This window comes from Xyrauchen texanus, chromosome 13 (assembly GCF_025860055.1).
Source record: "Xyrauchen texanus isolate HMW12.3.18 chromosome 13, RBS_HiC_50CHRs, whole genome shotgun sequence".
NCBI lineage: Eukaryota > Metazoa > Chordata > Actinopteri > Cypriniformes > Catostomidae > Xyrauchen > Xyrauchen texanus.
The window spans coordinates 41,821,394-41,839,450 of record NC_068288.1 but is presented as its reverse complement, the minus strand read 5'-3'; the positions used below and the strand labels follow the sequence as shown (position 1 = coordinate 41,839,450).

Here is an 18,057-nt window from a genome sequence, read left to right as displayed (position 1 = left end):
TGGCTAAAAAGAAGGTGCCTTTGAGTTTGATTCGGTGGTTCGTAACAGCTCGTCGGGGCAAACATTTACAAAACTGCAAAACTCCTTACTATCATTGGTCCGCGTCACTGGTAGGTGTAACCTAGAGCTCCACCTACCTTGCGGCCAACAGCTAATTCTGTTTGCGTTCTTCAGTCAGTCAAAATCAGTTAACATGAACACACCGGTGTCTATAGTTATTAGTGAGCTATTGAAAATGTACATCTATACTGTCTTTTTGGTTGAGTTTTATATTAAAATATTATTTATATTCTCAAGCCGGTTCTCGCCTCCTTCTTTCTCTTTAATCCCTTTATACAGAGACATTTTATAAGAACATGTCATGTGATTTTTTTTTTAATTAGTCTACAAAAGGAATAAAATCTACTCAAATAATCTCAAGTGCCCATTCACTCTTGTGTCATCTGCAGCAAAAGCCATTCACACATCTGATCTGTCCAAAGTTAGATTTGCCTCTCAATTATTATATCATAATTCTTTTGTCTGTTTTTTCTCCATTAAAACTCTTTTATACACCCACTTTCCTGTAGTATCATAAGTTGCAATAACAGTGTAATCGGTGCATATTATGGCCACATATTGTGTTTTGTTAGCTCAATAGCTCCATCAGAATATAAACATGACAAATATTTTTTTTTACTGCATATATATTACCTTAAATAATTGTTGAGTCTTTAAACAGCTTCTTTTACTGCCTTCATGTGAAATGAGGCACAAATTATTTAATAACTATTTTTGTTTGTCACAGTATAAGGTTTTACATGTCGTCTTGAGCGTCCTCATATTTAAATGTGAATGAATGAATTTATGAACATTATATTTATATAGCACTTTTCTGACACTACACTTAAAGCACTTCACATACTGAACTGGAGACACTCTTCACCCACCACGAGTGAATGGGGCCACCAGCATCCACCTGGATGATGCAACGGCAGCCATAGTGTGCCAGAACACTCACCAGCTATTAGTGGAGAGGAGAGCGTAGAGTGATATAGCCAATTTATAGATGGGGATAATTAGGAGGCTATGATAGATAAGGGCCAATAGGGGGAAATTGGCCAGGACACCAGGGTTACATCCCTACTCTTTTGCGAAAAGTACCCCAGGATTTTTAGTGACCACAGAGAGTCAGGACCTTGGTTTAATGTCTCATACAAAGGACGGTGTACCACCAAATGCCGTCCAACAGCGGTGTGGCAGGTGTTTGAATGTTTGCAAACAGTATACAGTTGCTCTGGTGTTTCAAACTTCTTTTTAGCCCCGAAAGAATAACGAAGCAGACCTTCTAAGGAAGTATATCAGGGCCTTAAAAATCAGCTTAAAAGTAGGGGTGCACTGATCGATCGACCACTGATCTAAATTGGCCGATCTTCGTCTTTAAATAGGCGATTGGCTGATCGAGCCTAGATTTACAGCTGATTTTTTTGCAGCACGTAGGGAATCACACATACACTGCTAGTCTAATGAATGATCGCTTGCTCAGGCCTTGATGTATGACAACTTTCTTATTGTTGAACGTATCTCTGCTGTGTGTGATGCTCTCACGGTTTTTACTGGTTGCCAGTTTGTCACAATCAACTTTGATATTGGCAACAGAACTATTCATAACTCTTTTCAAAATAAAGAAAGTATAGCAATTCACAATTAATGTAATTTTTCTGTGTGGGGCATACATATAACTGCAGCATATAACTTGCAAAAGTGTGGCTAAGGGCAAAATATTTGTATCAGTATCGGACGAATTTAGTGTTAAAAAAAATCGAAGCTCAAGCATGATGCTTGTGTGCAGATGCCACCTGGTTTGATATCTGATGAAATGAAATTCAAAAATGTTCAAGTGCGGCTTTAATGTTCAAATAATGTTTGAAATTTTGTGTTCTGAATGCTGGTCTCTTGTAAAGTTGCTGGTGTCAACATCAGGATTCTCATCAAGCTTGACCAGTTAAGTTTTGCTTATGAATAGCCCACTTCCATCCATGCAGTTCAATCCAGCACCAAACCAGCAAAAACAAGCCTAAATGAGAAATTAATGCTAGTCTAAGTTGGTCTTTATAACAGAGAGATGATGAATATTTAATGAGATATGTAAATAGACAGAGAGAAGAATAGAAAGTTTATGAAATATTCACAGATTCATTGAATATACAGAATCAGCTCCATCAGCTTTGTACACAATGTTTTTCTTCATCTAAGAGATAAGGAGGAAAATTAATAAAAAATGACTCTAAAATCTGAGCGACTGAGGAAATAAATGAATGTGCGTGTTTGTGTACAAGGCAAAATCTGATATCACTGTGAGAGAGACCAAGGGACAGGTAAACTTTTGCATTGAAACTCGTTAAACACAAATTTATAGCACACACACCTCTTCTCATGGGACACACATAAGGACTGGCATGGTCTGCATGGCATACTGTACATGCCATGTGGCAGAGACATGTGTGGGCTGAACAGTGCCCTCTCTCTAAGAGCTGCCAAGGGCTGGCAATGACACACCGAAACCTGGACACAGTATGCACTTGAGTCTCTGGCTTCCCCAAAGGCCCTCCTTCAATGTGATGAGGCAACGAAGACTAAGACTAAGACTAAATCTACTCTTCCAGTCGTGAGGGTTCACAGTTAGATTTGTGTATTTACATATACAAAAGGCACAGAATTTGAGAAGTGTTCTGAAATCTATTTGACTTTGTGTTTAGGCAGACAATTGCTCGTTTTTAGATCAGTGACAATGAATGCTCAATCTACAATGTACAAAATCTAATCTAGTTCAAAACCAAAGCCTATAGTGACCAGGAGCTGTCAAGCTCCAAAAATTTTTAATTTTTAAAAATATCTTTAAAGTACATCATGCAACCCGTGTGCTATATTCCAAGCCTTCTGAAGTCATATGATGACTTTGTGTGATGACTGGTACGTGCAGTGTGTAACCCTCACTCCCATGGCCTCAAGAGGCACACTAGCAACTGATGCTAGAAGCTGTAGCCTTTATCCTCCTTGTTAGCGTGCCCGCCTCCCAGCAGGACTGTTTACAATCACATGGGGACACTGATTTTAAAATGTACCATCACTTAGTTCAAAAAGAGAAATAATTAATTTGCTTTTTTTATATATATCATAAGACTTTACACTAAAAAGCACCCTATGTTTCATAATGTATCACAGCAGGAAACAAGTCAATTTCATTTTGTTCGTTTCTGCAAAATTTCTGCAAAACTTTTCTGGCAAATTCGTTGTTCTAATCAAACTCAAACTGGAATATTTTTTATTATAGTTTATGATCCTAGAGATACACTTTCTAGTTGATACTAGTTCTCAATATTTAGCTGCCAATTCGTTAAGTTCAACTCAGTGAGGGAAGTGAGTGTGTTTTACAGTAAAACTGTAAATAGCTTCCTTTGAAAACGCACTAATCTGGAAAAAAGACTATCAACTATGGCTGGCATCTTTGGGAATATTGGGCAGATACAGTATAACACCAAACTCAAAAGAAAGTAATATACAATTATATTTTGTTTAAAGAAAAGGAACCCTACTTTTCAGGAACTTTCAAGTTATTTCCATTATGATATTATTTTCATGAGACATAAAGGAATATTCCAGGTTCAATACAAGTTAAGCTCAATCAACAACATTTATGGCATAGTATTGATTACCACAAAAAAATTATTTCGACTCGTCACTACTTTTCTTTAAAAAAAAAAAAGAAAGTTAAGCCAAGAGGTTACAGTGAGGTATTTACAACGGAAGTGAATGGGTCCAATTTTTGGAGTGTTTAAAAGCAGAAATATGATGATTATAATGTTATAAAAGCAAGTCAAAATAATTTTTTGTGGTAATTAACATTAAACCACAAATGCTGTCGATTAAGCTTAACTTGAACTGAACCCGGAATATTCCTTTAAGCACTTTTCCTCTCAATTCTCATTATCATAATGCAAAAAAGTCTACTACTCAATATCATAGTGTGAAAAAATTATATATTGTATACTGTATGATAGTATATTATATTTTTGTTTAGATAGTATATTATATTAACTGCCTTTAATTTATGTTAAATTAAAATATTAAATATTTTTAATAAAACAACAATTACTTTACAATTACTTCAGAACAATAATGAGATTAAAATTAGTCACTTTTGTAATAATGAGAATAAAAAAAAGAAACAAGAAGAAGCCTGAGTGCATAATTGTGAAGAGGAGAGAATTTGGGGAGGAAATGTGATTTAATATCATAATATTCAAAAATCTTGGAAAAATGTGACCTGGAAATGTATTTATGAGATTCACCCCAGAGGCATAAATATACATACATATACACACTCATACACACATGCACAAAAGCTTTGACATTACCTGCTAGTCAAATAGGAGCTCTATGCAAATATTGGCCTTAGCAAATATTAGACTGCTGTTTGCCGAGTAAAGCCCAGTATTCCCAGGACAGGGAAAATATTTGTTCCCCTCATTAGTTAATTTAATTACACAGCTAATCTTATAAGGGTATTTCACTGCACAGATTCATGATAAATCTATACACAGAAAGTAGAGGCAAGTAAGTGTCAGTGAGAGAGAGAGAGAGAGAGAGATCTGTGTGCAAAGAGGGAAATGGTGGAAAAAAAGAAAAAGAGAGGGAGAGAGTGAGGGGTAATAAGAAAAAGACGGATCTAAAATTAACGTCTAAAAGCGCATTCACCATTTGTGGGAGAGATTAGGGGATGGTGATTGCCATGATAATTGAAGCAGAGAGCAATCTTCTGCCCCTCTCTGTAGTTCAATTGATGCCATTCACCAAAAATATAAGAAAGAAAATAAACATGTGTAATCCATTTCAGTGGTCAAAGGGGCCAAAATTTGATGAATATTTTGCTGCTGTTCTGGGTTGCTATGGTGGCTCATCCAGCAAACCAAAATTCAAAATAACCCAGAAAGAATTCCCATTCTGGTTTATGCTGCTCTGGTCTGGTCTAAAGATGGTTTGGTGCTGGTTCAGCTGACGGATCATGGTAGTCTAATAATTAAGTTAGTTAAGAAGTCTGGTGGGGAATTATATGGTAGTTGCTTACGTATATCCAAATATAAGCAAATGTATTCATGTTAAAGTACATTCAAGTTATGCATTTTATCAGTATGTGTTTACCCTAGGAATCAAGTCCATGACATCAGCATTGCTGTCACCATTCTATAGCAGGTGATCTCCAGTAACATCGCATTCTATCACAGCTCAGTCAAGGTTAGCCAGTATGGATACTGAATTTGTCTTACCTGGTAGGAGTTGGGCCAAAAGGTGCTGATGGCTAGTTCAGCCTTCACCCAGCCTTCAGTTACTGGAGCTGAGGCGTTCCAGATGGGGTTCCCCTGCGGTCCACCGTCCACCTTTATGTAGATGTTGAGGGTTCCAGGACTTGTCCCATCCCGACTGGACAGGGAGTAGTGGAAGTCAATGCAGTGGGTGTCGTTCTCTTTTAATGTGGGGAGAAGCAGGTGGGCCTTCTGACCTGATGCACGACCTGAAGCGTTCACCATCATGAATGAACCTAGAGGAGGAAGGCAAACCACCAAACAATCAGATGCCAGGAAACTTAACCAGACTGAACTATACTATGTGCAGCATTACAGAGTAGATTACATGGAATAGGGAGTGATAAAACATATTGTTAATATAATTGGGTAAATATAGAATAGAATAGAATCATTGAAGACAAGGTTTTGATGTTGAATTAGTTTGAGGCAGAATAGAATACAATGAAATAGAATACAATAATTGAAGACAATGTTTTGATGTTGAAATAGTTTGAGGTAGAACAGAATAGAATATAATTTGCTCATTGCAGATGATGTTTTATGTTGAAGTAGAATAGAACAGAATCATTGAAGACAAGGTTTTGATGTTGAATTAGTTTGAGGTAGAATAGAATAGAATAATTGAAGACAAGGTTTTGATGTTGAATTAGTTTGAGGTAGAATAAAATAGAATATAATTTGCTCATTGCAGATGATGTTTTATGTTGAAGTAGAATAGAATAGAATCATTGAAGACAAGGTTTTGATGTTGAATTAGTTTGAGGCAGAATAGAATAGAATATAATTTGCTCATTGCAGATTATGTTTTATGTTAAAGTAGAATAGAATAGATTAGAATAGAATAGAATTATTGAAGAGATGGTTTTGATATTGAAGTAGTTTGAGGTAGAATAGAATAGAATTTGCTCATTGCAGATTATATTTTATGTTGAAGAAGAATAGAATAGAATCATTGAAGACAAGGTTTTAATGTTGAAGTAGTTTGAGGTAGAATAGAATAGAATCACTGAAGACAAGGTTTTAATGTAGAAGTAGTTTGAGGTAGAATAGAATAGAATCATTGAAGACAAGGTTTTAATGTTGAAATAGTTTGAGGTAGAATAGAATAGAATCATTGAAGACAAGGTTTTAATGTAGAAGTAGTTTGAGGTAGAATACAATAGAATTAGCTCATTGCAGATAATGTTTTATGTTAAAGTAGAATAGAATTTTTGAAGGCAATGTTTTGATGTTGAAGTAGTTTGAGGTAGAATAAAATAGAATAGAATTTCCTCTTTGCAAATTACGTTTTATGTTAAAGTAGCATAGAATAGAATAGAATTAGCTCATTGCAGATTATGTTTTATGTTACAGTAGAATATAATTTTTGAAGGCAATGTTTTGATGTTGAAGTTGTTTGAGTTAGAACAGAATAGAATAGAACAGAATAGAATAGAATCATTGAAGACAAGGATTTAATGTTGAAGTAGTTTGAGGTAGAATAGAATAGAATCATTGAAGACAAGGTTTTAATGTAGAAGTAGTTTGAGGTAGAATAGAATAGAATCATTGAAGACAAGGTTTTAATGTTGAAATAGTTTGAGGTAGAATAGAATAGAATCATTGAAGACAAGGTTTTAATGTAGAAGTAGTTTGAGGTAGAATACAATAGAATTAGCTCATTGCAGATAATGTTTTATGTTAAAGTAGAATAGAATTTTTGAAGGCAATGTTTTGATGTTGAAGTAGTTTGAGGTAGAATAAAATAGAATAGAATTTCCTCTTTGCAAATTACATTTATGTTAAAGTAGCATAGAATAGAATAGAATTAGCTCATTGCAGATTATGTTTTTGTGGAGCGGAGGGGGGCGGGGCCGGTCGGAATATCGCGCGCCCGGTCCCCAATCAGCCTGATGAGGCGCGCGAGGGATAAAGGCGGCCGGTGACGATTGTTCGAGAGAGAGAGAATTACGGACATGTCCGTCATGTGTGTTTATGTTTGTGCTTTGAGTTTTATTAAATATGATTTATGTTGACTAGCCGGTTCTCGCCTCATCCTTGCCCATCCTTCAACTGTTTTACATTGGTGCTGAAACCCGGGAGGGAGGAGGGATGCCCGTCGCAGAGTCCTCGACACTGCCGTCCACCCAGGGGAGCGCCGCTGCCATCTGCCGGGGGACGGAGTAGCCCGACCGCCCGGATGCGGGGTACGGCCGTCGTCCGCGGGGCAAGTGGGGACTGGATACCCCGACCGCCTGGAGCGAGGAGCCGCTGCCGGGCGGAGGAGTGCCCTGCCGTCCCCAGAGACGCGGAGGGGTCGAGGGAAGACCGCCGTCCGCGAGGGAGGAGGGAAGAAACTCTCCGACCGCCCGGAGCTGGTAGAGCTGCTGCCAGGGGCGGAGGAGTGTCCCCATTTGCCGCCAGAAAAGCGGAGGCGCGTTCTACCCGCTGGGGTCGGCGGTTTCACTCCGGTTCGCCCGGTGTTGGAGCGGCTGTCGTCCGCCTGAGTGTGGAGGAGTGTTCGAGGACCACGCGACGGTACATCAGAGAACCGGTGAGTGAGCTTTTTCTCTCTCTCTCTCTCTCCCTGTCGCACCGTGTTGGCCTTTTCCCTCGCCTATTTTGTTTTTTTGTTGTTGTTGTTGTTGTCTTCCCTCCTGTCTCCTCCCAGGGCGAGGAAGGCAGGGATGACCACGCGGGACGCAAGATACACCCGCCCCAGGGATGGGGGTGTACGTCATGCCGGTGGCACCCGGCCTGAGATAACGCCGGGAGGAGTGTGGAGCGGAGGGGGCGGGGCCGGTCGGAATATCGCGCGCCGGTCCCCAATCAGCCTGATGAGGCGCGTGAGGGATAAAGGCGGCGGTGACGATTGTTCGAGAGAGAGAGAATTACGGACATGTCCGTCATGTGTGTTTATGTTTGTGCTTTGAGTTTTATTAAATATGATTTATGCTGACTAGCCGGTTCTCGCCTCCTCCTTGCCCATCCTTCAACTGTTTTACAGTTTTATGTTACAGTAGAATATAATTTTTGAAGGCAATGTTTTGATGTTGAAATAGTTTGAGGTAAAATAGAATAGAATCATTGAAGACAAGGTTTTAATGTAGAAGTAGTTTAAGGTAGAATAGAATAGAATAGAATCATTGAAGACAAGGTTTTAATGTTGAAGTAGTTTGTGGTAGAATAGAATAGAATAGAATAGAAACATTGAATAGAATAGAATAGAATAGAATTTGCTTATTTTAAATGATGTTTTATGTAAAAAGTAGAATAGGATAGATTAGAATAGAATAGCAATTGAACACTTTATTCTATTATTTGATAGTAGAGTAATATACATTTTTAATTAAAGTGGATGTCTTGATGCTGAGGTAGTTTGAAATTTGATTGGAACGAATGGAATAAAACTTATGAATACTAACTTTCAAAATATTATATATTCATCTAAACAATGTTTGTACTCTTTCCACACATAGAAGGTATAACTGTCATTATACCAATCAGTTAGCATCAGACTGTGTCACTGGATTTCTGTGCCTTTGTATCAGTATGCTACCCAGAGCAGGGTAACTGCCTGCTATAAAAACAATTTTTTAAAACATTAAAATAAACATACTGATACAGTGCTCAAACAATATTTATTAAATGTTTCTACAGACAGCTTTACAGAATTTTTAGACAATATGCTTTATTAAAACTTTACAAGGTGTTTGGTACAAGTTAATAATAAATGTGTAACAGCAAATAAAAAGGGAAAAGAATGAAAGTATGAGTGCAGATACAAAAATGAAGAATCATTCTTCAGGAATGTGAAGGAAGGAAGGTAACAATCATAAACTTTCTAAAGGGAAAAGCAATTAGTTTAACCAAAGGCTCAAAGGTGCCATTTTTTCACAAATTATTGTTCTTTAAAACTTCATATAAAATAAATCCTTGCATTCACATTGACTGAAAGGTTTTGACATTAACAAAGATGACAGCCTGGCTAGTGACTATCAATCAAAATCATGGCCAAAAGAAATAGTGAGCAAGTTTCTTTTTTAGTGTTTTCACAGCAATTGTATTGCCTAGCATATAGACTAGCATGGATTGGTGACTGAGAGACCACCTTTCCATTGAATTTTAGTCAAGTTCATACAGGTGCTAAACTAAAATAACTGAGAATTTGACTCAAAACATCAAATTTATGTTTAGTTTAAAATACAAGTAACTTTTTATTTACAATTTTGCACTTTAAAACATGAAGAAACAGGCTGACCTATAACTGAAGTATATAGCCATCAAATCATAGACCATCCCCTTGAAATATTACGACAGGATAGATGTCAATACCAGGTGTAAACAGGACCAAAGACCCTGGACACTGAAGCCATGTGCTTTTGTTAAGGGCTAGGTTAAAACTTTACATACGTGGATTAAATTCAGTCCCAAATTTTCAAGACACCTTCTCGCCTTGGGGTGATCAATCACTACGCATAATTTGCAAGGTGAGCAGAGGAAGCCATCGCCATATCAACCTATTCATCATCTGCATTATCTAAGACATGACCACAAGCCCCAGACGCATCGCATCTATCAATCAACACAACCTTGAGCCCCACGATGAGGCCAATCAATTCCACACACAGATCTAATCTTGCAAAGGCCCCCTTAATGGCGAGCTGCTAGTGAACTTGCCAGATTGCATTTCATATTGAACTCTTTCGGCCCACATGCATTTTCTATCAGGTATTCCGAGCAGACATCTATATATGTTTCCTACCGTTGATGATTGCCAATATATATGTTCAGGCAAAGCCAGACCTTTATGCCGCGAGGTAATTTAGACAGACAGCACAGCAAACCTAGGCAATCAGCCCTACTACCCCAGTAGTAGGGCTGATTGCCTAGTGAGTGTTCTCAATCACACCATTGGCCCATGATAGCTGCTTTAGTAGATTACATTTAAGATGGTCTAATGTGAGATTGGATGTAATGACTATGATAAATAATTAAAAACTATTTATTCTAGGTTGACAGTTAAATGCACAAAACACTGTTGACAAATCAAACCGCACAACCATGACAACAGTACAAACATGGCTGTGATTGGCACAGTCTTGCTGTCTTGCTGAGAATTTAAAATGGAAATTAATGTTTACATCATGATTTTAGTCCATAGACAAAAATTAAATGGCAATGTTTGCGCAGCTCTCGCAGGACAGGAGATTAAAAAAACCAAGCCTCTAAACTACCCCAGTGATATTACCTGATTTCAATTGCTTCTTGAAGTGCCAATGTATTGGAGACACTCACATTTGCTGCATATTTCATTTATTAACGAGCTTGTAGGGGTGAATCCAAGTATCACTGAAACAAATGGCAAATACTATAGCAGGATGTAAAACTTGGAATGTTTCATGATTCACATTTACTGTCTATATAATCTACAATAGGTGAAGTATTATTTTGTTGACTTCACAATGAGAAAATTATTTTCTATAAAAGACAACATATAGACAAATACTTGAGCAAGATTTATAATTTATGGGATTTCTTAAGGGCAAATATTTGTGTAAAGAAACACTTTGGATGATAATTCATTTTCCTAGAACTGTGGGCTAAGTGTAGATAAATAGAGAGCAATGGAGAGAAAGATTTCTCTCAATACTTGCAGGCAACAAAATAGAGTCCTCAAAATGATCACAGTATAACAGCTACACTACCAGTGATTAAATGCTGTTGACATCAACCAATTACAACTGGGGAGTTTTCGAGACAGACCAAGAATGAGATCAAACCATTAAAAAGGAATAGCAAAAATAATCAGTTTCCAAGAAGATTCCAGAAAACTCCCATCTTTCTTTGTTTGAATTTATAGAGAGTTCCGCCCCTAAGTCACACCATTAGTCAAGCCAATGTTGCATGTGGCTGGATGGGTCTTCAAACAAACAGGAATATTTTGATTGACTTATAGTTGCTTATGTTGTAGCTGACTATAAAAAAAAATGCATACATCAGCTTAAATGGTTTTCTAGAACAACGCAACCATCTGTAAAACATCTTTATAGGGGCCACTCACACAGGGCCACTGATACGGTATCACTTGAATTACATTTGGTTGACAGCTGTCACACCAGAATCAAAATAAAGAGATGTTATGTGAAATAATTTAATTTCGAAACACCCTTGATTTTAAGATTTATTGGTTCAAACATTTGCAAAGCATTTTTAGAATGCCTTGCAATTCACATCAATCATTGAGACGCCAGTCTCGTGTGTGGCAATTTGAACTAATTTTCTCGGAAAGGATTCATCCGCATGTGGCCGCAAAGTACAATGAGGCCTTGGCGTTGAAAGTCATTATTCCCTCTTAGTATTTCCACAGGGAGCTCTTTGCACTAAATGTCACATTCTCACCATCATAATATAATCCGCCACATGACAAATAGCGAAAACTCTGCAAGTTGTCACTTTAATATGCAATTATGGCAGGTCTCTGTACTTTGGGCCCTCTCCTGCTCCGTCTGATAAAGTCACGACATTCCTTATTTCTGCCTGGCAGTTTTATCCTGGGAACAATAAAGCACCTATTTACCATTGAGCCAACCAAGGGCGGTAATCCGCTACATACTGTGGAAAAGCTAATGTGTTGAGAGGCAAAACACATGAAGGAATAAAAGCGAAGAGAGGAAAGAGCTTCAATCGAAGTGGCAGCGTAGCATAGCCTGGAGCATTTTCTCGGAGTAGACAACGGAGGAGTGCCTATTCAAAAATCAAATCAGATGAGAAAATAATAGATGGTGCAAAAACAAAACAAAACAAACCAAAAAAGCTATGAGAAACAGTGAGAAATAATCAACATTGCAAAATAATAGAAAAAGCATCTCTTTTGCCTCCTGTTAGCTCATTGCATTCAAGGTCTCAAAACAAATATTATGAAATATGAGATCAAACCATGAAACCACTTCATTTTTGTAAAGTAACAGTGTCCAACAGAAACCCCAGTGGATAAAGTTTCAGAAGAAGGCAGCGACTCATTGCTTGGAAGAGGGCTGCCAAATACAGGCGAAAAGTCAAAGAAAAGAGTTTCAGTAATAGCCGAACAATACATAAAAACTACACAGCATATGCTTTTTACTGCATTTCTGTAGTTATTACGTTAATGCAATGTAAAAAACCTTTTAAAAATATCAAAATGCACGAGACTTTGACTAAACAAAATTGTATGTTTACATAAACATACAAAATTGGTAAAGTACTAGTTGCTTTTTGACAGAGTTAAGTAAATGGTGTTCCATTTGCCCTTAACCCGGAAACCGTGTAAACATCAAATGAAACTGGAACACAAATTTACATTGAACTATCAGAGCACAAACGCAGAGCGTATTTTGCCATCTCATTTCAGAAGTCCACCACACGCTACTGATTGTAGGCAATCGTGATGCGTCAGCTGCAATAGTTTCATTTGGAGCAGCTGCGAGCAAGAGAAGACACGTGCCACTTTCCTGACACCCTCCCCCAAAGTGACACACTGCAGCTGGGCCATCCCTCCACACACACATACATACTCTTCATAGGGGTCCCAGGAGCATGGTAGATTTTTGCTTTGGCCCATTTCACACATTTAAGCATGCTAAATTCCCCAAATCCCACCTCACTTCACCACAACCAGGGTATGAATGAAAGTAGGGCTGGACTATATATTGAATTTTCACTATATGTGCACAATGATTTTGCTGGCGATATAAAATGAAGCAACATTGCAATGATTTTGCTGTGCTTTTTATTTAGCCATGAGAATATGGGAGTGAGAAGATGCATCATTTGCATCTATGATTTAAATTTCAATAGCAAAAAGAGTGTTAGTTTGGCAAGTTCGATACATTTTTGTGAATCAGTCCAAACTCTCTGTTCTCCTGATTGAACGCCCTTATAAGCTATTTCAGAGCAAAATAATTTTTAGTTTATAGCGAAAATCATCGAAAAGGCAAAAACAAAAAATGCCAAGATAAAATTTTGCTAGCTGTATCACCCAGCCCGACATGAAAGTTGGTGTAAATGGAATGGAATAGATGTTTTTATGGCAGGGAGACAAGATATGAGTCCATTCGGTAGGAAAACACAAGTAGGGAGACAGATGGATACTTCATCCAGGTCCCATATGTTTGCTGTCCTGGATGTGTAATGGACCTTTATGATGTGATGCTATCCAGGTCCTCTCCTCTCCCGATGCCCTGATTATTACTTTTTACATATATGCCCATCCTCCACCACAACCCGAGCAAAAACATCCTTGTACTGCTTGTCGCGCCAAATGATACGTGATTGGCATAGAGTCAGCAAGACCCACCGACAGTGTGTCACAATTCGTCCTGGCCCATTGAAATCATGCCAGCCTTTCCCTCAGTGCTCTTTTCCCACAGCTGTTTTCTGGCAGACAGTGGGTCGTGTCACAATCTTCTAAGACTGTGGTAATCTGATAAGTGGAAAATCAATAATTGAAGTGTCATTATTAGAGAGAAGGCGTCATGGGAGAGCGCCTTAATGCAAATCAGTGAATCGGCCAATGACAAATCGAATAGAAACAACTTCATTTGTGGTTTAACATTCCAGTGCTTGCTTTCTGCTTCACTGGAGATTCATTTGCTTATTGGCTAGAGAGGAACTGATGTTGATTCTGTGACTTTTTAAATCAAGGGTAAATGTATATTTAAATAGGAAGCCCACCAGTGGCTTTTGTACAAGAAAAGACAGACAATTAATATTATACAATGAGAACCTGTGGCCATGAACATTGGGCTTAAAAAATATAATTAAATGTATTTGCAATTGCTTTTAACCAACTGGGGCCAGTTGCATAAAACCTTTTTAGACTAGTCTTAATAGTTAGTCGTCAAAAATTTTGGTCTTATCTTTTTTTTTAGTCAGTTGCATAAATACTTCTAATTTAAGACCAAAATGTAACACCCTGTCTACACCGGACGCATAGTCAAAAACAATAGAACCCCATTATAATCAATGATGTGGTCTACACTGGAAGCGCCCATTGCTGCGCGTTTGACGGCGTCGAGTTCCATTTTGCGCTGCATGTGCTGGTGCTACTACACAAATTAAATGGTTTAGAATGGTCGTGTCAACATGTCCAGTGTAGACAGCCTCAAGCCGTTGACAGGGTGTAAGACAGCACACCCCAAGGCCAACTTTTGTTTAGATTCTATGTTGCCATGGAAAATAACTGTCAGCTGAACTAGTTGGGGCTTCAGTTGTGCGCTAAAAGGGGCTTGAGTTGAGACTTTGTAGAACAGTCGTTCTCAACCTTTTTTTGATGAACGCCCCCCTAAAAGTAAAAACACGAGTAAAGATGCAACTTCTTTGCCTCGCGCTGCTCTGTCCATTGAGCCGAATCCATCTACAGAGCCATACAGGTGCATTAGCGGAGGTTGTGCCTCTGTCTGTGTATCTGACACTGCTAAACCAGATACTACAGATGCGTCACTAGACTTCAAAATCAGATGAACTGCGGTACAAATGCATACCAACCCGTATAATTGAGAACCAAAGTTAAACCAACCCTAGATGAACGTTTGAATGCAAAGAGGAACTTTACGATAGATTTGATTATTATGACTGATAAACGGCAATTTTGTTTTATCATTTAAAACATAAGAAATGTATTTTCATGAAATGCTTTTCTGGAAAAGTGTGCTTGTGTCATCAAACGTTAAAATAAATATATCCTACTTGTTTTGGTATTTTGGTATTTAATGCAATGACATTCATACATTTTTGAGTGTGTCTTAAGTGTCCAGATATTTTTTGGGGCCACTGTACCAGCAAACTTCAAGAAAAAGCTTGCCCGATTTTATGTTTATTTTAGCATTCCTTTGATTGTTTCTATTTGAAACCTCTGTGCCTTGGCATTTGAATCAGGTTATTTGACATTTTTATATTTATTTACAAATATGTCATGGCTTTCATCTATTTTTTATTTACCTTTTTTGCTTCTTCTTCTTCTTTTTCCATCTATTTTGGAACAAAGAATGGCCTTTTATCAGTTCCCTCTCAAGTCCCTCTCGGTGGCCGAAGTAGCCGATTTGGGCTCAGGTTGTCTCAAACTGATTGGAGTCTGTCTATTTATTATTAGCATGTAAAAGGCACAGATTGAAAAGATTCAAAGGCTAGTAAATTGCCAGGGGAGATCATAGCTATCCTAACAAGATAGAGGTAGACAAAAGAAGCAATACAACGGGCAGAGAGAAATAGAGAGATACAATAAAGAATCCAATAATATCCAGAAATACATTCTAAATAGAGGCATGTCTAAAATTCTGAAAAGGCTTCTTATTTGCTGAAACTAGTCTTGGTAAAAGAAGAAACAATGATAAATCTAAATTGATTGACTGTGGATAGGTGTATAAAAAGTAGAACCGTCATTATAATAAAAACATCATGTGAAATGGTTGCCAGTGCAATTTTGTCAGCTTTCAGTATTTTTGGATGTGATAGGGATAGTTCACCCAAAAATTTTAATTGATTTCAAGCTTCATTTATACAAGTAGCAAGTAAGGTTGGTTTCACATATAGTATGTTTTAAGTGAACCAAACGTAGTTCGATTAAAGTGAACCAGAAAGGGAATGAGGGTTTGAGCCAAGAATATTTGCCATTGCACAAATAAAATTAAAGTGAAATTATAAAAATCCTCACTTGTATTTTCGTGGCAGTTTGGCAGGAACCTCTGTAGATGGCATGCCCATCAGAGCACTTTAAAATTGTTCATCTTAAGAAACGAACCATACTCAGACCACCTCCTGAGGTGGTCAGGTACAGTTTGCTTTTGTGTCCTTTTAGGGGGGTCTGAGACCACTCGGGTTGTCAATATATACATGTTATACTGCTCTGAGAGTGCTTGGAGTGCTTAAACGAACTAGGTGTAAATTTAGATCTAGGCATATATTAATGTTAAATTATATTGGGACAGAAGACCTGCCTCTTCCAAATCATAGTCGCCCTAGTCCTCCTTTTGCCGGCTCAAATCCAGGTTCATGAAAGGAACAGGTGTCCAAGAGGAGGACGCGACAGTGGCACCCTGCTGGCAGCGTGCGATGAGGCGAACTTGATGCTTATTGCACCTTGTCACACTGCCATAAATGTAGTAAAAAAACATTTCCTGGCAGTGACAACACATGCCTGGCCCCCAATTGGGCTAATCAGCCAAGGAGAGGGATAAATGCTGTGGAACATGGCAGTTTGGGAGAGAGAGAGCCACATGCAGCTGCCATGTGGGTGTTTATATTGTATGTCTTTTTGTTTAAGTTCTTATTATATATTATTTTGACTGTTCAGCCAGTTCCCGCCTCCTCCTTTCCCAACCTTAACCTTGTTACTATACTGTGCAAAGGCACTTAAGATGTTTTTAGGCACTTAAGATGTTTCACAAAAGCATTTGTCTTAAGATGGTCATTTATATCTTCAGCTTTAGTGTGTCAATAGGAAAAATACATTTTAGACTCCCAAAGATTACTTTTTAAAATAGAAAATATTAGAATAGAAGAACAGGGAGCCCTGCAACAGATGTCATGGCCCCCACAGTGCCCCCACTGAACACCGTTTCTGTCTGAGATTACATAGACAGAAGCAATTGAGACAGCCTAAATAAATAGAAGAGGTGTACCTAGGAGAATTGGGGCTGTTTTGAAGGCAAAGGTGGTCACACCGAATATTGATGTTTACTGGACTTTGTATTACATTAAGTGATGAATGAAAACTATTTATTTAATTATTTTTGGAGACATCCTCACTATGCAACTTTTTTCAGTACAGAATCTATCTATCTATCTATCTATCTATCTATCTATCTATCTATCTATCTATCTATCTATCTATCTATATAAACTGTTTTAGCAGTTTCATTATTACAACTGCTTCAGCCTCTCTCTCCTTGTAAACAGCAGAACAAATGCAGATTACACACACACGGTCTCTACCACTTAAGCTGATAGTAGAGACCACTGGCGCCAATCATAAGTGTGAAGTAACCGCCACCATGCATTTGTAATTGGAAAAAATAATGAGTGCACCATTTGATTTCCTTTCATACAAATCAAAAGTAAAACAACAGATTATCATCATATTTGATGATGCATTTTAACATTTGCATTGCATAACCAACTACATTTACAAGCTTGTTTGTGCACAATCAAATTGTGCGGTAGCTCAACTGATAGAGCATTACACTTGCAATGCAAAGGACCAGAGTCTGAGTCCCGAAGAGCCAGGGGCGGAGCCAGGACTTTTTCAAAGGGGTGGCCAGGCAGGGGCAAGCGATCAGTCTATGGTGGCACAGAAATTGATATATATATATATATATTACATTATATTACATATAGATATATTTTTATATCATCAGACTGTGGGGGGTTGAGTGGATACAATGGCACCTGGGATAGAGAGGTGTGGCGACCTTGCTGTGCGCACATGTTAAGATTGTACTATTGTACAGAGATGATTTCACCTCTAAAGAACTAAATTGTGCCAAAAATGACCCCAAAAAATTACTAAAACAGCAATTGCGAGTGGGGTGGTGAGGCTTCGGTCCATGGTGGCCATGGCCACGCCTAGCCACCTCCTAGCTCCACCACTGTGAAGAGCATGAAAGTCAAAATGTGAGCTGAAAGTGATGTGGTTGCTGCAGCAATTCCATTTTTATCTCACATTTGCTTTTTATGACTTTTCTTTTTTATGTTCATT

The 18,057-nt window shown here is 38.1% G+C and overlaps 1 protein-coding gene across 1 annotated transcript in view; it reads right to left on the bottom strand.

The window, feature by feature from the left end:
* LOC127653872 (receptor-type tyrosine-protein phosphatase T-like) overlaps nucleotides 1-18,057 on the bottom strand; it is a 322,776-nt gene that overhangs the window by 214,623 nt on the left and 90,096 nt on the right. Inside the window, exon 4 of the mRNA XM_052140673.1 lies at nucleotides 5,307-5,578. Coding sequence (XP_051996633.1) covers nucleotides 5,307-5,578 — 272 coding nt within the window. The remainder of the gene's footprint in view (nucleotides 1-5,306; nucleotides 5,579-18,057) is intronic.